Consider the following 25,793-nt stretch of genomic DNA (forward strand, 5'->3'; position numbering starts at 1 on the left):
CAAAGGACTGCATGGAAAAACTTGGGGGGCAGAGGGCTACAAGACACAGTACACACCAATAATAGAAAACAGCCAGTGTTTATGTTTAAGCACTAGACACCCCTGCCGTGGTATTTGGAACAAGGGAAGGGAGACCAGAATGACTCAAGTGTTCATATTCTTTTAAAACAAAAGCCAGGTATAAAACTCCTACAGAGGAAGGGCTTCCCTGTGATACTTCAGAGAAGATGGAGGGACCAGAACAGGCCCATACTGATCACCTGATATGCTAGGGAGGCCAAGACAAGTCCCAACTCAAAATCAACCATCTATTTCCTCAACCCAGCAGCTACCCATTCAACAGAGAACTGGCCTGTAAAATCATCAGAGGACAATAGTTCCAAATGTGGAGGTTACTTATTTCCTAGTAGCAAAGTCCATGATCCCAAGTTTCAATTTCTATGGAATGAGTCTCACCATCCCCAGCTAGCCGGTCTCAGGGCTCCCTGATTTCCCTGAGAGGCCATTTCCCCCACAACATAGCTATTTAATTGAACGGTTAGTTAATTCTAATTCTCTTTCCCTGGTCAATTAATTCACCATCTACCTGGGATCCTTCTTTTTTTTTTCCTTTTTTCCTGGAATATTTTAGAACTTCCTTTACTATCTGCTATCTTCTTTATAACCTCCCACCACCACCCTTGCCCGCAAATGAAAATAATAAATAATTGTCCATAAGAAATAAATTAATATGGAGCTTTCTAATGGGGAAGGGAAGAAGAGGAAAGGCCACCAGGACGGGCAGCCAAGGGGCTCAGCCCTGTCCTGGGGAAGCACGTCTTTTCCAGCCACAACACAACCTCACTCTCACACTGCAGTGCACTTTGCGCCCACGTGGAAAGGGACATCTGCTTAGAGATGGCCACTGTGGAGAGAATAAGAGATTGGAAACACTCACTTTCTCATGATTTCCCCCAAGTTAAAAAACAAACGTGGGACTAGGGACTCAGGTTAGCCCGACCTTATCTTCACCAACCAGAAGGAAACTGGCTTTCATGGCTCTTCTCCTGGACTCACTTTGATGTTTAACTTAGTAGCCATAAACCACCACACTCTGATTTACACTTCAAAAAAGATAAATTCATTTCTTTTTAGTTTACCTTAGTTTTTCCCCTCCCTCCCCTCCCACTTTCACCCTTGTTCTGCTACATACATGTTCTCTTTCGTGCATGAGTACATGTATACACACACACACATGTACACACACGCACGCGTACACACACACACACACACACACACATACACACACACACACATACACACACACGACCTGGTTCACTTCCTTCCAACCTCCTAAAAGAGACACCCCTTCCTATGGAGTCTTAGTCTGCTCCCCATGCCCACCCTCATCTTCCTCACGATTGATTCTCCCATCCTCAGGCGAAACTAAGTAACTCAGGCAGATTTCTTGGGAGATACATTCCCAAAGGCTGAATGGGATATACACTTCTACACTCCAGTGGGCATCTAAGCAGACAGCATAAGAAAGGCAGGAAGGAAGGGGCAGGCTGCCGCACACCCCATCCCTGTTTTCGGTCCCTGATTTCTCACTATTACAGCTCTGTGGAGTTTCTGGGGTCTTTTCTTTTTCTTCTTCTAATGAACAACAATAGAGCCTGCCGTTATGGCCAATCACTCTCCTTTGTCTTCTTTTCCCTCCTGCCAAGTACCCTATTTTCAGAAAGACCAGGTTCATTGCCTTCCAGTTTGGTGGGCAACCTTCCAGGGGCCCCAAGTGAGGTGGGCAGGGGCTTCCTAGCTATTTCCCAGTGACCTCTATCACATCGTCGTCTTTATCCTCATCATCATTGGAGCTGAACCCCACCTCGGCAACCTCATGCGAGTCAAATGGAGGCACCTGGGACCGGAGGAGGCCACTAGCTGGGTAGCCTGCATGTGGAGACATATAGCCTGGGTACACAGACACGCCCCGCGAAAGATTGCTGGGCAAAACTGGGGAAGGGAAAGGTGCAAACATCCTCGGCTCGGACAGGAGTGGCTGTGAGAATGGGAGTGAGTAGCTGGGTAGTATCCCTGGTACAGAGGGGTTGAGCATGAAGGAGGGATTGCTGGCAGTGACTGAGGTAGCCGTGGAAGAGGAACTGACAGGGCCTGCTGGCACCAGAGGGTCAGTAGTCACTGGAAACACCAGGCGGGCATCTGCCAGCAAATTGGACAGCTGGTAGTAGGAGGGGTTACTGCCCATAAACAGGGAATTCTCCCCAGCCTGGGAGGTGAAGGGGGCGGTGAGGTTATGATTTAAGGAGACAGGCGGCATTGCAAACCCGCCAGAGACTGGATACCCGTGTTCATAGGGCTGCACGGGGGCTGGCAGATGGCCCTTCCTGGACCGTCGACGGACTGATTCCTGGGTGACAGATGGAGTGGCCAACTTTCGCTTATGGCCCCTTAAGTCCAGCACTGGGTGCCTGCCACCACTGGGTTGGCCAGTCACCAAGAGGGAACTATTGAGGCAATGACCCCCAAGGCATGGCTCAGTTCCAAGAGCTGCCCCAGGAATGGTGCTATTGTCCATAAGTTGGGCCGGGGGGCCAGGCAGGGCAGCACTGATGCTTGGGGAGTTCTGACGGGATTCCCGAGCAGCGGCCACATCTGCATACTGCTGGAGCTCACTGATGATTTCTGGGCTGTCAGGAGAGACGGGCCTGGCCAGCCCCTCGGGGTCAGGGGCTTTGGGTGATGAGGCACTGTGTCTGCCATTGCTCGTGGACGCAAGAGAAGGCCCCTGGGAACCTGCAGATAAAATACAGGTAACTGAAACCAGAATGGGAAGGGAAAAAGAAGCATCCAGGTAATACCAATCCTGTTGAGTATAAGTCTTGTACTGTGAAATTCAAATCCAGTCAACTTCCCCTCTCTCAAAGACAGAAATCTTTTCATTCCAGAAACAAGTGCGGGTTTATTCTGTCAACTTAACCAGGATCAAGACTAACCTAGGAACAAGTCTCTGGTCATGCCTGTGAGGGAGCTTGTACACTTAAGTTAGCTGAGGTGGAAGGACCCATCCTAACCGTGGGCAGCATCCTTCCATGGGATAGGGCAGGAAACAGACTAAAGAGGAGAAAGGGAGGCGAGCAAGGGCTTGCACTTATTACTGTTTCCTGACTGTGAACATACGATGACCAGCTGCCTCAGACTGCTGCTGTGACCTCCCAGTGCACTTAAACATCCCCTTGGACTATCCGCTAAAATCAGCCTTTCTTCCCTTACATTCTTCTCCTCAGGTATTTTGACACGGCAACAATAAAACTAACACATAAGCCTACCCATGAAAGAACATGAGACAATTCTACAAAGTAAATCTTAGGAAATAATGGATATGAAATAATGGGAAATTCTTACTTTTTTGAGGCCAGGTCTCGTTAATGTATATAACTGGCTGGCCTGGAACTCACTATGCAGCACAGGCTGGCCTCAAACTCACAGAAATCTGCCTGCTTCTGCCTCTGCTTCCTGAACACTGGATTAAAAGTGTGCACCACCATGCCCAGATGGAAATTTTTTTGTAAAGCTAACTAGTCAGACTTTTATCAAGGGATAAAAATATATAAATGAAGTTAAAATTCAGCCTATGCAAGTTAAGAAAAAAACAAAATCTAGCTATTATAGACAATTTGGAAAACTAGGAAATCTGGATAAAACTTGGAAATTATGTAAGATTATAGAATTATTATTTTTCTTTTAGTATGATAATGAAGTTGTAGCTAGGAGGTGAATGTCCTCACTCTTAAGAGATGGATATTTAAGTATTTATGAATAAAATAGCATGGTATCTTCCACTTACAAATGATTCATATAAAAGAAAGGCAAGGAAAAACAGAAGATTAATGGGAAATTAAAAATCTTTTGGTCTAGGTGCAGAGAATACAGATATTCAGTAGTTCTTTTCTTCTAGCCCACAAGTGAAGGCTAGAACACCAACGCTAGGGACAGTCTAGCTCTTCTATCCCAGAGGTGGGAGAATACATCAAATCCACTTCTATTGAGGAGAACTTGGTAGAAATCCTTAACATTTTTCATTTGCCATGAATACACCCTTGACTAAAAATCCTACTGATTTTTTGTTTGCTTGCTTGTTTTTTTGTTTTGTTTCTCAAGGTAGGGTTTTTTTTTGTTTTTTGTTTTTTGTATAGCCCAGGCTGGCAGTGAACTTACAGTGATCCACTTGCCTTTGCCTGCCAAGTGCTGGGATTAAAAGTGTGCACCAACACCACCCATCTCAAAATTTCTACTTCTGGGAGTGTGCCCCTCCGCCACCATACCCACAGGCCAATCCTAATAACCTAGATGTAAATCAATAGTAAACTTTCACTGAAGCATATCTAGAACAAAGACTAAGAAATGAGCAATCACTGGGGAGTGAAAAAGGAAAAGTATAGTATAGTAGTGTTTATTTTTAAAATGCAAAGAAAAAGCTATATCTATTTACAATGCACACAATCTTATTTGTATGTGCACACACAACCCTATACCATGTGTTTAGACTATCTTTACAACAACAAAAAAAGAGGAAAACCTCCAGGGAGGACTAATGGCTGACAGGGAGAAGGAGGACCTCCAGGGAGGACCAATAGCTGACTTGGAGAAGGAGGACCTCCAGGGAGGACCAATAGCTGACTGGGAAAAGGACAGAAAACTTACTTTTCATCACCTTATCCCTTTTTCATCTTCTAAATTATAAATCTTATATGTCAGCTATGCAAAAAGTTACATTAATTATAGATAAGCCACACAAATGCTGTATAGGTCCATAGAAAGCTATAGGCCACCACACCTGAGGCAGCCATTTGACCATCTTCAGGGGCCTTTGGTTTGCCAGTCGCCCGGACAGCAAAGATGCGTCCATCACTGGTGCGGATGTATGTCCCTAGGAGATAATGAGAAAGACTGTCAGAAGCCTGCATAGAATATACCTAGCTAGCCCTGAGAAACTCCAGGTACCATGGGCTGGTAAAACCTATAAAATTACCCCACCCTACAAACCTCCTACAATAAGGAGAGGATAACTGAAGTCTGGGTCCATGGTGATTCATCGATCCATAAACATCAATTGCTAACTTACCACATACCAGGCAGTTTTAATACTGGAATCCTTAAAACAGAAAAGGGCCTGTCTTGTGGGGCTTAACCTCTAAAAAAGAATGCAGGTACTCCAGAAAGTACCAAAGCAATGACGGAAGGAAGGAGGACCTGTGAAGAACAAGTTCTGTGCTCTTGGGTGCTCTGGGGCAGGATCCTTTTCCTGGTCTGACTGCTTCAGTACCCTCTACTGCTCAGCTGGGAGAATTCAAGGCCTGTACTCTACCCACCAGTTCTTTTCCAGGAGATCTGATGCCCTCTTCTAGCACCAGGCAGATACATCGTATACAGACAGACATACATGCAGTCAAAATACCCACATGTATAAAATACATTTTTAAAAGAAAAATTTAAAAAAAATCTTTTTATTTCATTTATTTATTGTGAGTGTGAGAACAACTCGTAGAAATCATTTTGCTGCTCGTGTCATGTGGGACCCAGGAATGAGTCTCCGGGGGGTCATCTTACTGGCTCGGTCAGCCCACTGGCCTCACCTGAATTATCACTGAACTTCAAATAAAGCTTTCTTGAAAAAGAAAATGTGAATTTCATATAATTTCCATGTCACAAAGTATTATTCCAGATTTTCTTCTTTTTTTCCCCACTAATTAAAAACATAAAATATATTCTAGCTTTCAGGTAAGGTACTAGAAGCAGGCTAGATGTGACACACAGCTGACCGATCGCTGCTCTGGAGAGAGCACAGTTAAAGGCTGGGCTCCAAACTAAGGAGAATCAGGTAAGGCTGGGTAGAGTTATCTGTGGCTCCGTGTGCTCTAAGCCTAAAGGTACTTGATCTAGTGCAAGCTAGGGCAAAATCTTCATGAACGTAAAGCCTCGAGCAGCCTCATTCAGCAATGGAACTTAGTTACACACTACTATGAGGTTGGGTGTGGTGATACAAAAACAAAAACAAAACACCAACCCCCCACGCCCCAAAACCTACTATGGAAACAAGCTCAGTTGTTTGTATTCTAACTCTATTTTACTCACAGTTTTTATTTCAATGATCTTATCGTCCTCTGTAAGGATACCAGAAAGATACTGGTCTATTTATTTACTGGGTTTGTGTTTTGTTTTGTTGACACAGGGACTCACTATGTAGCTCTGGCTGTCCTGGAACTTAGTACATAGACCAGGCTGGCCTTGAACTCACAGAGATCCACTTGCCTCTGCCAGCCAAGTGCTGGGAGTATAAACATGCACCATTACACCAGCTAACATATTGGGCTTTTAAAAATTACCACACTAAAAACTCTGTGTGTAACCCAATTCATGTACAGTAGACATTTCCCAGCTGGGGGCTACCACCCTGGCCCAAGGAAATTGTGTATAAATGACAAAATGGCTTACAACCCACTCCACAACTCTTCTCAGTTTTAGCCTCTTTACGCATAGTCATCCCAAGGTTTCCCATAAAAGCAAAACAAAGAGAAACATGAGACCACCAATTTCCTCTAAGTTCTATGTCATTTCAGAAATGTCACGTCCTCGTGTCTCTCCCAACTGCAAGGCTCTTATGGTTAATTCCTGTCTGTACCCTCTCTCACTTAAGCCCTCAGTATATTCTGATTCCTAGCTTGGCACTCTCACACGCCTTCACTAGGTTCTCTCTCACCTTTCGTGCCCCGGATGATGTGGATGCTCTCACCAGCATTGATTCTTGCCTGAACATCTGTGGAGCTGTTGAGTCCAGGAATAACAATATCTAGTGAAAAACAGATAGTGCATTTAGATGACACAGGGATTGACTGAAGAAAAGAAGGAAACTTAAAGTCTCACACCCACCCCAGGTCCTGTCTTTCCCACAGCCTTTCTTCAGAGCTAGAATCAAAAGACAGTGAAACAAACAAGCAGAAAACTTCACAACTGTCACAGCAAAGAACACCGAGAACACCAAAGCTGCTTACCAATCGGGCCACCTTGCTCATCGATTACCTTTGCTTTAATTAAAAAATTTATAAGGTGTTTAGTTTAAAAAAAAAATCAGTCCCAATGGTTATTTCTATTTTTCCCACTCTGAACTATTTGCATAAATTGTTCTGCATCATTTTAGGCAACAACAGTGGTATGACCTTCCTTGTTGGTGCTAACCCACAACTCCTAGAAGTGCAGAAGGACTTTTACGATTCAGTTGAGACATAAGATTTCAAGGGTTCTGTTTAGTTTATTTCAAAATTGTTAATAAATGTCTTATTGCTTTCATTCTCAGAAAAATCAATTAAGATGTTTTCATCAAAATGTATATAGCACGGATACTTCTCAACAGGAAAACGAAAGGTAAAATCCAGAAATGTTTTCCTCCCCAGTCACTGAGACTCGGAACTAACTTTAGGGCTTGGCTGAAATGCCCATCTTCCCCTGTTGCCCCTGGCCTAACATACTCAATCTACAACAACTGGCACACAAAAAAAGCAAGTAACACTTCAAGTTTCCTAGCTCTGCAGGCTGGCCCTTTTATGCCCAGCTGACATTTTATACCCTGCAAACATTTAGGCAGAGCTCAGCACATTCACATCTCTGAAAACTTTAAAAGTCCAAACCCATATTCCAGTAATAGTTCCAGAATCCTTGTGGTATTCACAGAATTCCACTCACAATCATTCTAAAACAAAAACAACAAAAACTCAAGCCATATATTAAGATATTTCACCAGGCAGTGGTGGCTCATGGCTTTAATTCTAGCACACAGGAGGAAGGCAGATCTCTAAGTTCAAGGCCAGCCTGGTCTACAGAGCAAGTTCCAGGACAGCAAGGACTATACACAGAAACCCTGTCCCCCTGGGGGGTAGTGGGGGAAGAGACTGAGACTTCACCAGAATGATTTCATTAGAATGTAAATTCTTCAAGATCAGAGGATCTTCATTTTTATCGATAATGCCAACATAGGAAGGTGTTCACAAAAGGTGTTTAATGAACACCTATTAAATGAACAAAATCAAGTTACAAGACAACACTGGGCCAGTGAGGTGTCTTAGAGAATAAAGGTACTTTATTGTCAAACCTGACACCCTGAGCTTGATCCCCAGGGATCATATGGGCACTGGCACACACATGAACACAAAATAAATGGTTAAGAGCACCTGATTTGGTTCAGAGCACCCACATGGAAGCTCAAAACTATTTGTAACCACAGTTCCAGGAGATCCAATATATATTCTTCTGAGGTACCAGGTACACTTAAGAATACCCATAAACGCCGGGCGGTGGTGGCGCACACCTTTAATCCCAGCACTTGGGAGGCAGAGGCAGGCGGATTTCTGAGTTCGAGGCCAGCCTGGTCTACCGAGTGAGTTCCAGGACAGCCAGGGCTACACAGAGAAACCCTGTCTCGAAAAAAAAAAACAAAAACAAAAACAAACAAACAAAAAAAAAACAAAAAAAAGAATACCCATAAACATAAATAAATCTTAAAAGAGAGAGAGAGGAAAATAGGTAGGTTGTTTAAACAACATTCCCAGAAGAGAAAGCAGGAATTCCGAACCTGTCGTGGTGACCACTTTCTGCACAAGGACTCCTGCTCGCTGCAAGTAGTTGATAGGGAAGTTCATGGATGGATTTGTGCTGGAGGCAGAGCTTACACTACCACTGAGTGGGACATGCCGGGGCATCATCGGGATGGGGGTGGACTGTACAGGACGAACGCTGGCCACAGGCTTTTCATCACCCTTCAGTGTTGGCTGCCTGCAAGAAAAAGACAAGCACATTTACAGTTGGGCAGAACAGCCACTAAATTACTAGAAACTGTCATGCCCTGTTGACTTAGCTATCACTGAGAAGTATTGGAAGAAATGCAAGGATAGTCCATTCTAAAGGAGACTAGAGGCATGATTGAACAGCAGAAAAGATGTTAGTGGAGGAATGCCTTTCAGAGATGGAAGATACCATCTGGTTCTCTGGAACCCGGACCATCTACATCAGAAACTAGATCTAGAAGGAAGATAAGATGATACAAAAATATAAAAGGGAGGGCAAGTTCTTGATACCATTTAAGTTGAAATCTGAAGGGGAAAGTTTACCCTGACTCACCTATGTGATGCCACGTGTTCAGGTGAGCATCAGAGACATCTAGCTCAACTACTCACGCTTGAATTCTCTCACACACATACCTCAAACCTGAGTACGTTAGACATTTGTCCTTATCTCCTCCAGACCACTTTTCATGATGTTCCTTCTGGCTCCTGTTTGGGTTGGTTTCCATACTGTCCCTCTAGTTATGACCACCATACAAAAACAACCACAGAAAGAGCCTTTGCACAAAGCCAGACGTCTCAATGACACAGGCATAGTCAGAAAGAGAACTGGCTGTGTATCTCTTACTAACAAACTGTCACCTATGGTCAATGGTGCACCCTTTCTGGTTCACCTTCTTTCAACTAGATGATGGTCTGCAATAAAGTTCTCACTGATTCAAGACCAAGATATGGCCACCCATCTATCCATCCATCCATCCACCCATATCCATCCATCCACTACACTATCTTCCTCTTCCCTCCACCTGCATATCTGTCTGTCCCTCCCCTCGACCCCGTGTGTGTGTGTGTGTGTGTGTGTGTGTGTGTGTGTGTCTTCCCCCCCCCATCACCACTTCCATACTTACATATTACTAGCTGGCTTCAAGCTCACCAAGGATAACCTTAAATTCTCTTCCTGCCTCTACATCTTGAGTGCTGGGATTACAGGTGTGTGTGCAACACATTTGCTCTTCTGATTGCAGATTTCTGAAGAAACTTACTTTTCCTGAGCTTTTAAAATTTTATTATATTTTTTGGTATTTCTACCACAAGACATTTTGACCATTTGGTACTCTTTCTCAAGAGTGTTCCTACATTTGATTTGGAATGGCTTCATTGATTCTTTGTACTTAAATGTACTCTGCCAGACTATGAGTGAATGCTTTACACATAGTAAACGTTCAATAATGAATGAAAAAATGATGATTATTGTGCATGTGTGTACTTGATGTGTTTATGTGGGTACATACTTGCCAAAGCATGTGTGTGTAAGTTAGAGCTTTATGTAGAGTTAGTTTTCTCCTTCTGCTTACATGTAGGTTCCAGGAATTGAACTCAAGGCCTCAGGCTTGCATACAGAGTACTCTATCTGCTGAACATCTCAACAACCCTACCTGTCAGTAAACTTTCTGAGGAAGACACCCTCTTTGTGTGTACACATTCCCATGTGACTCAAAGCTGGCCCATAAGAAAGCCATCTTATACCATTCTCCCAGAAGGTTCTTCTGAGAGGCAAAACCAGCAGCTGATTTCTCCAGTCAACAATGCCAGAATCAGAGCCGCTCAGAGCACTAGGGCAGCTGAACTGCTCTGACACCTGACCCAAGAGCAAGACCTTTCTATAGCAGCCAAGGAACAGGCTGTAGATTCTCCCTTTGAAATAGGAACTGAATGATAGGAGTTTGGTGCAGAGTGGCCAGACTCTTCCTTCAGCAGCTCACCAGTTCCTCTGACTGAAGGCAGGGATGCTGGTCAGGCTCTGGTCGCTGGCAGGATAATACTGCGCATACGATGGGCGGGTATAGGGTACTGATGTGCGTTTGTCCTCCTCGTAGCTTTTCTTTGCTGCTTTCTTCTCAGCTTTGGTCAGCTTGTGATCTTTTCGGTTGAGGAGCAATGACTCATGCTCAAAAGGCTCCTGGAGACACAGGGGATTTGAGTTTAATTACCAGTCTTTTTGCAAATACAACTGATGTATAGTGAGCCTTATTTTGAAACCAAGAAGATGTTGATGCTCTCCAACACTGGCAAAAGCCTACTTAAAGGCAAACAAGCATGTTCTGTCAATAGTGTAGTTTATGGGCTGGTAAGATAAATCCTGGTGATCTGAATTCAATTCCCAGAATGCACATACAGGAAGGAGAGAATCAACTTTACAAAGTTGTTCTCTGACTTCCACATCCACGCCATGGTGGATGCATGAATTCACACATATATAAAACACATACATGCACTCTTCAAAAACTGAGAAGAGTCAGCCGGGCGGTGGTGGCGCACGCCTTTAATCCCAGCACTTGGGAGGCAGAGGCAGGCGGATTTCTGAGTTCGAGGCCAACCTGGTCTACAGAGTGAGTTCCAGGACAGCCAGGACTATACAGAGAAACCCCGTCTCAAAAAAACAAAAAAAAAACCTCTGATTAAGAGTTAAGAGCACAGATTACTCTTGCAGAGGACCTAAGTTAAGTTTCCAACATCCATGTTGGGCAGCTCACAACTATTTGAAACCTCAGCGTGAGGGGGATCTGACACCTCTGGGCTCCATAAGTACCTGGCACTCATATGTGTAGGCACTCGCACACGCATGCACTCACACATGCATGCACATGCACACCGCACCACACATAACTAAAATCTTACAAAAAAATAAGAGTTCACAACTCTTACCTAGTATCTGTTTCAAATACACAACACACACTCACAGAGAGAGAGAGAGAGAGAGAGAGAGAGAGAGAGAGAGAGAGAGAGAGCGCCCATTGCTCCTTCTGTTAGGAAGATTCACAGTTGTCAGATTATATTGTACATGGCTGACTAAGCTCAACACTCCAATGACCAAAGGTGCTGGGCTCAGCAAAAGATACTTCTGTCCCAGTTGTGTGTATTAAATACCACTTCAGAAGGAAGCAGATTTACCAAACAAGCCTTCACTGGCTGGGTCTGTCATACTAAGGACTTCACATACATGAGAAGCTTACCTTGGTGATGAGGTGAGGATACTTCAGGCAGGCAAGTTGCAAGACTGACTCCTTGATCCCCTTTATATCCAAAGATGTTTGGGGAGCTGGCTCCTTCTCAACAAAGTGCAGCAGGTTTTCCACTTCCTTCCGGGTGAAGTTTAGCATTGGATTTAGATCATCTACTACCCGATCTAGAAGGCAAGAGATAAGAACAAAGACAGCACTCATCAAAAAGTCTAAAAATACAACTACAAAGGTCAGCAGAGAAAGTGGTTTAATTGACAATAAGGAAGCCTTCCACATACAAAGGTCAAAAGACAGACAGAAGAGCCTGGAAAACGGAAACATCATGGTAAACTACTAGCGCCTATTAAGCCTACATTCCACAATTTGAGGTCCACCTCCTTAATCACTTGAACTAGAATGATATGGGAAGAACTTCTGGTATTCTGTAACTCAAAGCCAATCTGTGTTCCAATGCCCTGCTCCTCCCCTCATACCCTTGATCCCTTATAAGACAGAAGCTGATACAGAAGTATATCTGGACTAACTTCGAAAATAGCCCACCTGACATGCCCTGCTTGGAGATCTGCCGGTCATAGATCTTCTTTTCAAGAGTATAATCAGCCACAAGTCGATAGATGTGGCAGGGCTTTTTCTGGCCATAACGGTATACCCGACATACTGCCTGGGCATCATGGCAAGGGTTCCAGGAAGCATCGAATACCACCACTCGATTGGCACCAATCAGATTCACACCCAAACATCCAGCCCTTGAAAACATAAGCCAACAAAATGTAACCCTTAGTCTTAAAGATGGTTTTCTCAGAAGCTTTGCCTTCTGTGACTTCTACTCCAGTACCACTCCTTGTCTTAAGCACAATCAAGTCAAGAATTTTTATGTCCTGATAAATACTGTTTGTTCCTCAAGCATTGAGAAGTGCATATACCCTGATGTCCAATTCAACAGTCTCTATAATTCTTCATCCCTGTAAAAGGTAAAGCCCTACAAACAGTAAAGAAGCTCCAGAGTGCTGTGCCTTAATGAGTGGAAATGTCTGTAATAAACTGTGTGCAGTATTTTTACTTTAATACCTAAGAGGGATGAAAGACTCATATATACTAGGAGTGATAGCACAAGCCTATGGTCCCAATATATGGTGGTAGGGGCAGGAAGATTAGGAAGAGCTAACCACCAGCCGAGGCTACATCAGAACATACTTGAAACAAACAAAGAGGAAAATAACCCCTCTACTGTTGAACACTCTCTTGGTAGAAAGCTACAGAGCCTTCAAGGTACTTGGCAGAAAACATCAATCTTTTATAGTTACACCACACTTTAAATTTATTTTTTTGTTTTGGTTTGTTGTTTTGTTTGTTTTGAGGCAGGACTCACTGATAGAACTCAGGAAGGCCTTAAACTCAAAATCTTCCTGCCTCCTGATTGCTAAAACTGGGTACTTTCTTTTTAAAGCATTCTTATTTACATCAATCACATTATCTAATGTGATAAAACACTCCTTGCCATAGAGCACTCCTGAGAGAATATCTAATTATGACAAATATTAATGAAGGTCTCAAAGAACTTTATAACACTGTGGTGACTAACTTCATAACAACTTCTCCTGGGGTTCCCTTTCTGATCTCAAAAAACAAATTACAAAGCTGAACGGATCTCATCTCAGATTTAGATAAGCCTTTGTGGTACCTGCCCAGATGGCAAATTGCATGAACTCACCTTGTAGAGAGAAGGAAGAGCCAGGTGGTGAGGTTGCTGGGATCATTGAACTGATTAATGAGCCGCTCCCTCTCAAAGGCAGGGGTGCTACCATCTAGCCCTAGGAAGAAAGAAAACAAACAAACAAACAGAAGTGAATAGATGAGGGCAGAGAAACTCAGCAAAGTCACTGGGCAAATGTTCCAGTTTTCAAAAAAAAAAAAAACTTTTTAATTGTATATATGTTTGTGTGTGGGTATACGCATGTGAGCATAGGTACCTGCAGAGGCCACAGATATCAAATTCCCTCAGACCTAGAGCTACAGGTGTTTGTAACCTGCCTAACATGGATAATAGGATTTCTGATCCTCTCCAAGAGCAACATGAGCTCTTAGCACCACTGAGCCATCTTTCTAACCCTACAAGTGTATTTTTAAAATACCATGGCCCTATGGTCTATGTCCTAGACATCAGCACTGTTAAACTACTCAGTAATTCTCACATGTAACACAGTACTATAAAATACAGACCGGCAGTGGTGGGCACACCTTTAATGCTAGCACTCGGGAAGCAGAGGCAAGCAGATCTCAGAGTTCAAGGCCAGCCTGGTCTATACAGAGGAACCCCATCTTCAAAAACAACAACAACAACAATAACCCTATAAATATGTTTTTACCTCTAGTGAATTATGGCAAAGGTTTCTAGACTTAAGAGAACATTCAACTCACAGAAGTTAGAAAACTCTGGCTCAGGATGCCAGTAAGCTTTATTTGGGACTCCTAGTGAGTGCAAAAACACTAAGGATTTTGTATTTTAATATGGACAGCATTCTTCTACCAGTCCTCTTCCTTGAAAGGGTTTTGTTTTCCTTTTAAACAGTGTCACTATATAGTCCAGGCTAGTTCTCACCTCACAAGCATCTTACCTTGGCCTCTAAATGCTTTATAGGTATGTGCCACCAAGCCCAGAAAGACACTCATTTTTTTTAAGCTCTTTTTTTTTTTTTAACACTTCACAAATTTGTGTGTCATCCTTTCGCAGAGGCCATGCTAATCTTCTCTGTATCGTTCCAATTTTAGCATGTGCTGCCAAAGCGAGCACTTTTAAAGCTCTTGATGATAAGAACTTGCTATAAGACAACATAAAACAACAACAACAAAAATTCAAACAAACAAACAAACAAACAACCATAGGGCTCAGGTGTGGTGATGCACAACTTTAATCCCAGCACTGAGGAGCAGAGGTAGAATGATCCCTAACAAAAATCCAAGGCCAGGCTAGTCTACACCGTGAGCTCCAGGCCAACCATGGTCACATAGTGAGATCCTGTCTCAAAACACAATGAACAAACAAACAAACAAACAAGACTTGAAGCCTGTCATTCTTTAAGAACAAAAAGACAAAACTTCACAAGTGGAAGAAACAACCACCTTCTGAAGCAACTTAAGTAAGAGGAGAGGGACACCACCTGTCTGTCAGGTTGAGTAAAGGACAAATCATGAGATGCTGGGCAGGCAGCTGACTTAGTACTGCTACAGGAAGCTCAGGTTAGCTACCTGGTGTTAGTGTTCTCAGTGAGGACCCCGGTCTACTTCCCAGCTGAGTTTATAATACTGAAATACAGCTCACTGCTGTCCCATTGGACAATCCTAGAGAAAATACAAGCTCTGAACCTTTATTTCTGTACATCAATTCTTTAGGCCAGTGATTCTCAAAGGGTAATTACTCCACCCTCATACTTCCAGGGAACAATTGGGCAATGACAGAACATTTTTAGTTCTCAAAATTGAAGATGCTATTGACATCAAGTTGGGGAAAAAAAAACCACAAATATTACTGAATATCCTATAATAGACATGTCAGACACCTATAGCCAAAGTTTGGCCCAAATGTTATCATGGTATTTCTGAAATTTTATTTTTTATTAGCACTTAAGGAATCCTTTTAGATACCTTTTCTTAATCAACATTGTAGGACCTTGAAAGGCAGCCTGGTTTCTGGTTGAGCACAGGCTAGAAACCACCAGAGACCCAGGTGATCCTGAGGGGCCCCAGATGGAACCCAGGTGATCTTAAGGGATGGCAGGCATTTGGCCATGCCCCCAGGCTCCTGACAGGAGGCCGCAGCCCTCCATAGATTTGTGTCTTTTCAAGACAGATCTCCGTATTAATGAGGTACCTAAGCCAGAAGGGTGTAGCCAATTAAGCTTTCCTTTACAGACCCTCCTCCCTGCAAAAGGTATTTAACCTCAGGCCTGCCTTAAGAAACTGGGGTACAGTTTATCATCTACTTTCCACCATGACAATAAACATCTTAAAACCATGGACTGCTTCTTTTCATCAGGATCCGATGTGAGGAGCAATGGAGAAGGCCTTCGCCTACAGAGCCTCTGTCTAATCTCCCACAGAAGACCTCTCTGCATTCCCAGCCACAGCGGCCAACAATCCAAGCAAGCCAACCGCCAACCACCGACCACCGTGCCAAACCAAAGGCTCTCTTCCCAGCTGGGCAAAGCCGGAGCTTCTCTCCCCCCTCTCTCAGAGCTTTGGCTGTGGGCCAATCCAGCCCATGGCTCCCACTTTGTTCTCGGCTCTTCTGGTGGCTTCCAGTTGGGCCTGGGTGCCCAAGAGCCTGAGAACCAGTCAGTCCCTGACCACCTTTTGGCCTGGGGATCACCCAGCCAGCTCTGCCCCCCCCCACCTCAGACTGTGCTCCCCCAACTGCAGAGCGGTCCACGGCTTCCCATAGTCTGATGCCCGCCCGGCACTGGCGTAGAGTGAGTGCCGTCAAACTCCCTAGTCTCGCTTCCCTGAGCAGGGGGGGCCCTAGTCCCATGTCGAGGCAGACACAGGACCCCACAATTTACCCAACACATCATGTCTTCCATGAATATAAATATTATAGATATAATATATACATAGTTATGTATAACTATAAGTTATACATCTGAAAAAAGGATTTCCCCTCCCCCATCACACAAACTTTCATTCTTGGGGGTACTTAGCTCCCCCATAGAGAAAGAGCTCCCCCATAGAGAAAGTATGACCTAGGTTTATATTCACTTGACCCTGATGGTCATTGAACCGAAGTGGTTCTAAACTTTCAAGTTCTTCTCATCTCTCCCAAAAGGCTCCTCCAGCCACTGCTACACAATGGCTCTGGCCTCCTAGAATCCAGCTTTGATTCCACATGCTTTGGTGACACATGCTTTGACCCCAGTACTTGAGCTATCTCTCTAGCCCTAGTACTGGTTCTTAAAAGCTGGTTCTCAATATCTCCCTATTTCTTGGCTAATCACATATTTTTATACACTTGAAGAAGTATGGAGTTGGAGAAGAGAAAGAAAGAAAGCCCTTAATAGATCTTGCCAAGACTCCAGAAGTAAAGTAGCAATAAACTCACGGAAGTAGCTGACATTTCGAACCCACTTCTGTGTTCCTTGTCCCTCGGCACCGGGCAGACAAGGCATGTCTCGCTTCCCTAGGAACTCCTCGATGAGAGCCAAGGTAGAGAGGCTCTGGCTGAAAGGAAAAAGGTGATTCAGATGGCTCCCAAGCCCTAAGGAACGTGTTCTCATACTCCTGTGCAACCTTCTAAACAGAGTTCACAACCTACTCCCCTGAGATGGAACTCCATTAACCAACTAAGATATTCTCCCTAACTCCTGTATTTATGAGCACCAACCCATAAAAACAAAACAGAAAACAGCCAAATAAACAAACAAACAAATGAAACAAACAAAATAACTATTTCTCTGATCCCTTAATCTCTCAATTGAAAATTGTGGGTTTAACTCAGTGCTCAGTAGTATTCAGTAGTGCAGTCTACATGGAGATACAAATGAGTCTAACTGCGGACCACAGGCAATCTCAAGTATCTTCCTATGGAGACAGAGCCACTTGACTGTTTTCAAGACATTTAGAGAGCTGAGTAATTGAAAAGCATTATGAAAATGAGGAAGACAGGCTTGAATCACTACCAACTGTCACATGTGGAAGCCCTCACCTGACGCTTCCAAATCAGGGTACTTGGGGTATACTGTGGCTAAAAGCAATCTACTTTAGGTCTGTTTCCTTGCATATAGTCAGGTCTTGATGAGACTCAAAGCCCCAGTCAGATTGACCCTGGCAAAAAAATCACATCACTATCTTAGCCTTATATGCAAAACCTTATTTTAAAAAAGGCAGAGTGAAAAAAGAAGGATCAGCAAACGCGCTCTATAAAGGGCAAAACAGAAAACATTTTAGGCTTTATAGGCCATATATAGGTCCTTTTGTTTGTGTATGTTTGGTTTTTGTCTTTTTTTTTTTTTGGAGACAGGGTCTCTACATAGTCCTGGTTGTGCTAGAACTTACTATATAGACCAAGCTGTCCTAGAACTCACAGAGATACACCTGCCTATGTCTCCCAAGTGTTGGGATTAAAAGCCACCACACCTGGCTGACTACAAATACTCTTTAATCTTTGCATTTCTTTTTACAAGACTAAAAGTGTATTTAAAAAAAAAAAAAGTGTGCCTAGTTGGGCTTGGTAATCTCACCTTTGTGGAAGGCTGAAGCAAGAGGAGTACAAATTCAAGGCCAGCGTAGGCTTCAGAGTAAATTCAACATCAGCCCAGATAACAGACAACTTAATGAGACTCTATTTTAAAAAGTTTTAAAAAATAACACCAGGGGTGGTGGCATATACCTATAATCCCATCATTTGGCAAATGCAGGTAGAAGAGTCAGGCATTCAAACTAGCCTGGCTATTGAAACCCTGTCTCAAAAATCTAAAGAAGGCTGACAAGACACCTAGCACATAAAGGCATTTTCTGCCAAGCCTAGAGTGCTTGCCTAGTATGAATGAGGTCCCAGGCCTAACTCCTAGCACCACAAATTTAAAGTAAAGTAAAATAAAAAATTAAACATAAATAAACAAAGTAAATGCATAGATAAATGCTAAATTAAAAAATAAAAGCTAGCCAGGTTTGGTCTGGGCCACAGTCTGAAAAACTAACTAGAATATTGAGAATATAATCTCTAATGTCAATACATAGTTTTAAATCTTTTCTGTGGGTTGGGTGCTGGGATGTAAGAAAACCCTAACTACAAGTGCTTGGTTACAGAGCACTCTGGAAAAAAGGCAAAGGGCAAGTATGACACTCGATGGTCTGCCTCTGTACAAGCTGCACTCATCCTTCCTACAGATGTCAACATCTTCTTACCTAAATACAAGAATCTTGTCCCCAAGCTTCACACTTTCTTCAATCAGGTGGAAAAGAAGGACCATCTTGGGAGAGTTTTCCAGGACTCCAGTCTGATAATTAGTCAGAAGATCCTTGGCCTGAAGAAGAGAAGCAAGGAAGATTGGGGCATATCCAAGGCTAAATGGTTAGAAATAAAGTTCTTTCCGCTAAGGCAGTGTGGCCTGGTAACTTGCTTTAGAGTTCTTTCATAGTTCCTCTCAGTGCAGTGCGTGTGTACACTGTCCTCTCCCCAGGCTGGTCGTCACCATCCCTCCTCAGAAGCAGCTATGGCTACTGAAGGCTCTGCTTAACTCACCCATTCATATGTAACAATGTTATTGCCCCGTTCCTGGAAAGGGTTAAAGCCAACTCCCTGTAGGAACTTGCTGTTGGTTGCTTCTCCCATTGAGGAAGGCAAGGCACTATCTTCTCCCTTGACTTTTGTGCCATGTGGTGGGCAGCGGGCACTAGTCCCTGCTGAGCCAAGTTCTTCCACATCCAGGTCCTGCTCATTGGCTAGGTTTTCCTTCTGAAGGGCTTCATACAGCACATCAGGATGGTTCCATATCTAAAGTTAAACAAAGGAAAAGTATAGCGCAGAGAACATTCCAAATGTGTGCCAAGGAGTATGGAGACATGCTCAAACAAACAGTTGTTACAGTTCACATTGCATACCCAAAATTAATATACCCGCAAATATATCCTTCCTAGTCAAAGAGCTTGTATTTCACTGCTAGCTTTGATGACCATGACACATGAACAGGAAGTGTCATTGTGCTTGGTGTATAATCAAAAGGGCTGTGTTACTAGCATTTTATTCTTAACTCAAACAAATGGGGAAAGAAAGCTTTGTTTTCATTGTGTGGCCACATTCAGCTACTATACAAAACAAAATGAATCTCTCTCTATGAAAAAAAGATATCTAACTGATACATAACCAATCAGGTGTAATTTCAGGGACGACTCCTAGGCAATGTTAAGATTCCTGGCAAAAGAGCAAGCAGGAAGGATATCATAGCCTAGAGCATTAGCCAAAGAGTGCTTCTGCTTTTGTTTCTCGGCTCTGGTCAGGGCAGTGGTTACAAAAGCAGTATTTTGAAAGCCACGTGTCATGGTGGCTGGAAGGTTGAGAGCAAGAGGACTACCAAGAGTTTAAGGCCAGTCAAGACAATGTGGTAGAACTCTGTTTCGAAAGACAAAAGAGGTATTTTGAAATCCCATCTACTGCCAGGTGTGGTGGCACGCACCAGTAATTCCCATATTCAGGAGGCTGAGGCAGGAGGATCCGAGTTCCAAGACAGCCTGGACTATATAATGAGAATCTAAATGAATAGATGGGTAGATGAATGAATGAATGAATGAATGAATGAATGAATGAATCCCACCTGATCCCAGAGATATATCTTCAGCCAACTTACTAAAGTAGTGGTGAATCAGGAACAATACCTAACTGATCTTCCAAGAATATAACCAAAGACACTAAGTCAAAGAAATAGGATCAATAGCAGGTATGAGAAAGATCTCCACCTATTAAATACAGACCAAACAAAAGGCACTTTATAACTTCTTCTGTTTTCTACTTTTGGGAGGCAGTGTCTCCCTATGGAGCTAAAGCTGCCCCAAATCGCTACACCCTACCTCAGCCTCCTGAATGTTAGCATTACAGGCATACGCCACTAGGTCCAGCCTCAGTCATATAGCAGCATGCCTCCATCCCATATTAATGTGCCTCTAGCACCCTTCTTTTCCAGACAAAAAGTCAGTAAGAAAGGATAGTGTCTGGGGTTCAGCACATTCTGTGAGCAGCACTCTAAGAAGTTTTGTGGCATACAATCAACATGTCATGTTTGGAGCCCCCAGAGATTACTCCAGTGTTGTGAATGAGGGCAGCCATTACACTTTAGCCTTTAGCCTTCCTTCACCAAGAATTCCCATGAGGATCCAGCCCTAGGACTTATGTGCACCCTTACTTTCCACCCACTCCCTGAGGGCCCCACTCACCTTGCAGCATACACAGAAAGCCTTCAGAGGATTCAGCCCCAACCAGCCACTGCTGCCACAGTCCCGGAAACGGTCCATGAATTGTGTGTACAAATCTCGCTGGATCTGAGAAAGCCGCACCAGGATCACATTCTCTTCTTTGGCAGGGAGATGAATCTTCAACACAGTGTGGCCTCTCCTACAGAGGCAAAGAGATCAGAAGTGGCCTATAAGAAGTACACCCAGAAACTGTGGCCAGGATTAGTTGAGGATAAAAACAAGGCCTTACACTCTTACCACACCATCCTCTGGAAATCTCATGACATGCAATGCACCCTTGATTTGGAACAGGATGGTACAGACAACGTGGCCCTGCCCCAAGTCACACTAACTGGGTAACTAAGGCCAAAGGAACTCTAGGTTCTTGCCCAGATTCAGGGATGCCTCTCTGAGCTTTTTCCATATTTGTCATCCTACCAGGAGGAAATGAAGAGCTGCTTTAGGTCAGCCTACACCACATCGAATGGGATGCTACAACTGGTAAATCAATATTCTAGAATCATATTTATTCTTTTATCAGATTCAGCAGAATTCGGGTTCATTCTTACTTTTTAAAAACAAGTTAAAACAGGTATTTTCAGCAACTTTTGATAACATTAGCTTGAGTTCACTGGCCTCAGACTCACCTACCTTATCCTCTTGAGTGCTAGGAGACACGTGCCATCACATTCAACCAAGACAACTTTTTTTTTTGTTTTGTTTTGTTTTTCCAGACAGGGTTTCTCTGTGTAGCCCTGGCTGTCCTGGAACTCACTCTGTAGACCAGGCTGGCCTCGAACTCAGAAATCCGCCTGCCTCTGCCTCCCAAGTGCTGGGATTAAAGGCGTGCGCCACCACCGCCCGGCTCAAAGACAACTTTTGAGTCAGGAACTTATAGGCTAATCGTCCAGAGACGATTAGCACATCCACGATCATTCAGTTTTATTGCTGCTTCACAAGGAAGAGTCCTCTAGTGGTAACATTTCCCCTTCATAAGAGCTTTGGCAGCATGCCCACTACCCACTGAAGGATTCAGAAAACAAGGCCTCACCTCTGCACAAAGCCCTCCAAAAGGCTGTGCAAAACATGGCTCCGGTAGCGCATGAGGCGAACATCCTGAGGTGTGCTGTCAATACACTGTCCGTTTAGGATAGGGCGTTCAAACATGTTGCTGAACTCCTGACGAGTACCAAGGAAATCTGGGCGCACAAAGTCCACCATGCACCAGTACTCAATGAGGTTGTTCTGTAGAGGATAGCCAGTCAGCACTACCCGCCGACGAGAACGTATGTTCTTCAGAGCCTGTGAGGTGCTGGCTTGGCAATTTTTGATGCGGTGTCCCTCGTCACAGATCACCACATCAGGACCAGGGCGGCATAAGGCCTTCTCAAACTCTAAGGAGGGAAGAGGATCCGAAGTCAGAGGGTGGGAGGGCCTGTTCTTAGTCAATAATATGAGAAGTAGGGGAGAACCCTGGAAGAGACAGAAGAAATGAAGGAAGCAGGGAAGCAAGAGTCAGCCCCCATTGACAAAGGGGAAGCAGCCAGATATGCTCCTACATGTTCTGTGTGAGGTTAACCTTGCCACTGACTCTTGCATTAATATCTTCTTATCCCCATTCCTTTCCTTACTTTACTTATTCACTTTAAAATTTTCTTTTTCAAGCTAAAATAAAAATTACTTGCAATCCTGAGGTTTAAATCATTTGGGGGACAGGGACTAGGTAGGGGGTCCTGCACAAATTGTGAGAATAGGATTAAAAATATGCTTGGATAAAATTCATATGAATAACTTAGACACCACAGTAGGCTCTTGTCATCCAGCATTTTTGGTCCTTCTGAAGGCTGGCTGACAGCAGCTGGTTATGGTCTCACCAGTCACTGTAAATGGCATGTTCACCCTGCCACAGAAGCAAACCCAGGACAGACACACCACAGAATGAAGACTTATAAAATGAATGGTTTCTAAATCCTTAAAAATTTTCAATGAAGAAAGGCTCTTTAAAAAATAGAATGGATACCCATAGGTCAGTACATCTCTTATTCCTCATTAGAGAATCTTCTCCTTGCAGAGGGCAATTAACACAGAGACCCACAATGGGTCAACATGCAGAGTAAAAAACTGTAATGTGCTCAGCCATAAACAAAATGTACATCTCTCTCCCTCCCCCCACCCCAAACGCACTCACACACACTCCAGGATCTTTGTGGAAGAGAGGGAAGAAAGATTATTAAGAGGCATAGATGGAAAATAACTCCAATAAATCTATTTTTTGGATACAACAGAGCAGCTGAGCATAGGGACTCAGTTATTGTGAGAGCGTCCAAAAAAACCCAGGCAAGTTCAAGCCAGGTGAAATCTCAGCATAGAGGAGGAAAGGTGGGCAGGATTCCCAACGTTAGCTGAGGTGCTACTGGTATTTGGGAGAGGCTGGGATGGGGCCAGTCAGTTTTCTTTAATGGTATCACCCCTGGAGGGTCCACCACACGCACTCCCAAGAACAACATAAAATGAATTTGAGTTTCAGGGATGGGGTAGGGAGTTAAGGGTAGAGAGGGCAGGTCTGGAGGGGAGGGGGGTTGGAAGAGGGTGACGATGACTAAAATACATTGCATGAAATTCTCAAAGAATCACCAACATGTATGTATGTATGTATGTGTGTGTGTGTGTGTGTGTGTGTGTATGTATGTATGTATGTATGTATGTATGTATGTATGCTTGTAGACCATGTGCATACTTGGTGCCTCTAGGAGTCAGAAGAAGGCGCTAGATCCCCTGACACTAGAAATTATATATAGTTGTAAACCATCATGTAGGTTCTGGGAAAAACTGGGTCCTCTAGAAGAGCAACAAGTGCTCTTAACTGCTGGACCATCTCTAGAGCCCTAAATATTGTTTTTTTTTTTTTTAAAGATAGAATAAAACTATAAACACTCAACTGAGATTATTCCTTTTTATAAATTCACAAGTATCACTACTCTTCTGTCTTTATATTGGCTTTAGAGGATTTTTTGTTTGCTTTGTTTTGTTTGCGACAGGGTCAAACTATGTAAGCCTGGATGGCCTGGAACTTACTATGTAAAAAGAGAGATAGCTTCAAACTCACAGAGAACTGCCTGCTCTGCCTCCCAGGTGCTGAGATTTAAATATGTACACCATCATGCCCTATAAGAAAACAACTTGGGCTGGAGAGATGGCTCAGTGGTTAAGAGCACTGACTACTCTTCCAGAGGTCAATTCCCAGCAACTACATGGTGGCTCACAACCATCTGCAATGGGGTCTGATGCCCTCTTCTGGTGTGTCTGAAGAGAGCAATGGTATATTCATATACATAAATCATTAAAAAAAAAAAACATATGTTTTCTTAATACTTTCTCACAATATCTCTATAAACTGGTAATGGCAGTGGTCACTTTCCACTGTCACAAAGCCAGGGAGTGTCCTTTGAACCCAGGTGTGGCTTCTAGAAAATACAGCTGTTCTGAAAGGCACTGAAGGTTGTCCCACCCAGCTAGCTGGCTTATGTTAACAATCCGTTTCAAACATAACTGGTACTCGTGGCCTCTTCTGCCCTGCCATCTCCAGGAGCATCCCCGGGATAAGCCACCCACCTCTCCGGAACTCCTGCTGTCGGTCTTCTTCATCCAGATCAATGATGACTGGGTGAGAGCGTTTCTTGGTTTTCTTCGGTCTACTTGTGGCTAAGGACTTCTTCAGAGTGAGCAGTCTGTACATCTCATACCCCATCAGCAGCACTCCACCCTCTGAAACCCAATCAGTTGTCACTTTAGCACGGGATGCCACAGTCCTGCAGAAGGGAGAACTCTGTGAGATATAAACTGTCCTATAAAGTTGGCTTTCCATTTTTTAAAAAAGGAAACAGAAAGAAAATACTGCTGTTTTGGCTGCTAATCAGTAAGAATTTTTAAATCAAAGCTGTATTGATTTATATCTGGAATGCTTTATTGGCAAAGATTTTGTTTGGCAGTGAGCACAAGGTAGATTAGCTAACCAAGGACTTTTCTAGTATCCCAGAAATACTACTTTATACTGAGCTGGATCATTGATGAAGGCTGAACAATGAGAATCAGTAATTCTATGGAAGAAGGCAAAAGGAAATCCTAAGCCCTTGCACATATCCCCACAAGACAACATTCCAGAAAGCATTTCAGGTAATTCCCATGGTAAACACAAGCCATGGCAAGAAAGGCAACACTCCACCTTTTTATAGGACCAGGATCCAGTGATAAAACAAAAGAAAACAAAAAAGTACAAGGGAAAGACAATGGAGAACCAAAGCCCCTTGGCAGTACCTCTACTCACACCTGAGCACTAACTAAAATCTGACAAAGCAGAGCAGGGATCAACCACCTGCTGGGTCACTAAGAGTCTCACTCTGCTGGGTTCACTGTGTCACGCTGATATGGTAGGCTTCTTCCCCTACTCAGTGATATAGACGTAGGCCAGATTAGACAATATTAAATTGATATAATCAATTGATATAATCAATTTTAATACAGAAAATATGTCTAGGCTGCAGATGTCTTATGACAGAGAAGCATCCCAGAGCAGAACTAAGAAACTTCCCTCTTCCCAGGCTGTATAAATCTGACTGTACTAAACAAGTGTGTGGGCTGGGGTGAGGGTTGAGCAAGAACAGAGATAGAGAAACATCAAAAAATCAAATCTGGAAAGACAGAGACATACTTCAGTAGTCTCAGAGAAGTCTACAATGAATACAACAGAGAGGACAGGTAGGCCACCTACTTGTGTTCATCATTCAAGATATGAACTTTAAAGAATCGAGGCTGGATTTCTTCAGGCTTGCTGTCAGCTGGGAGAGCTTCAGGAGCCGGGAGCCACATGTTGAACTCTGCCAACCAATTCTGAAGAGTGTTCACCTATGACAAGCCCAAAAGAGTTGGCTTTTTCTTTCTCTCTTTTTAAAAATATTTTTATTTATTTTGTGTATGTACATATATGTGGAGGTCAGAGGACAAC

General features: G+C 43.5%; 1 protein-coding gene and 1 non-coding gene across 2 annotated transcripts in view; both read right to left on the reverse strand.

The window, feature by feature from the left end:
* Positions 1-1,176: 1,176 nt before the first annotated feature.
* Positions 1,177-25,793, reverse strand: part of Rad54l2 (RAD54 like 2) — a 99,391-nt gene continuing 74,774 nt past the window's right edge. The window contains exons 8-22 of the mRNA XM_028756631.1: positions 25,560-25,693; positions 24,404-24,600; positions 21,843-22,185; positions 20,774-20,951; positions 19,089-19,340; positions 18,752-18,870; positions 16,947-17,065; positions 13,566-13,665; positions 12,395-12,600; positions 11,846-12,018; positions 10,595-10,791; positions 8,624-8,823; positions 6,758-6,847; positions 4,835-4,927; positions 1,177-2,793 (exon numbers count right to left, since the gene is read on the reverse strand). Coding sequence (XP_028612464.1) covers positions 1,799-2,793; positions 4,835-4,927; positions 6,758-6,847; positions 8,624-8,823; positions 10,595-10,791; positions 11,846-12,018; positions 12,395-12,600; positions 13,566-13,665; positions 16,947-17,065; positions 18,752-18,870; positions 19,089-19,340; positions 20,774-20,951; positions 21,843-22,185; positions 24,404-24,600; positions 25,560-25,693 — 3,396 coding nt within the window. The 3' untranslated portion in view covers positions 1,177-1,798. The remainder of the gene's footprint in view (positions 2,794-4,834; positions 4,928-6,757; positions 6,848-8,623; positions 8,824-10,594; positions 10,792-11,845; positions 12,019-12,394; positions 12,601-13,565; positions 13,666-16,946; positions 17,066-18,751; positions 18,871-19,088; positions 19,341-20,773; positions 20,952-21,842; positions 22,186-24,403; positions 24,601-25,559; positions 25,694-25,793) is intronic.
* Positions 14,541-14,643, reverse strand: LOC114612022. Its single transcript, XR_003709927.1, has one exon. It is a non-coding gene; the product is annotated as a U6 spliceosomal RNA (small nuclear RNA).

Source organism: Grammomys surdaster, unplaced genomic scaffold, assembly GCF_004785775.1.
Source record: "Grammomys surdaster isolate TR1022 unplaced genomic scaffold, NIH_TR_1.0 126131, whole genome shotgun sequence".
Classification (NCBI taxonomy): Eukaryota; Metazoa; Chordata; class Mammalia; order Rodentia; family Muridae; genus Grammomys; species Grammomys surdaster.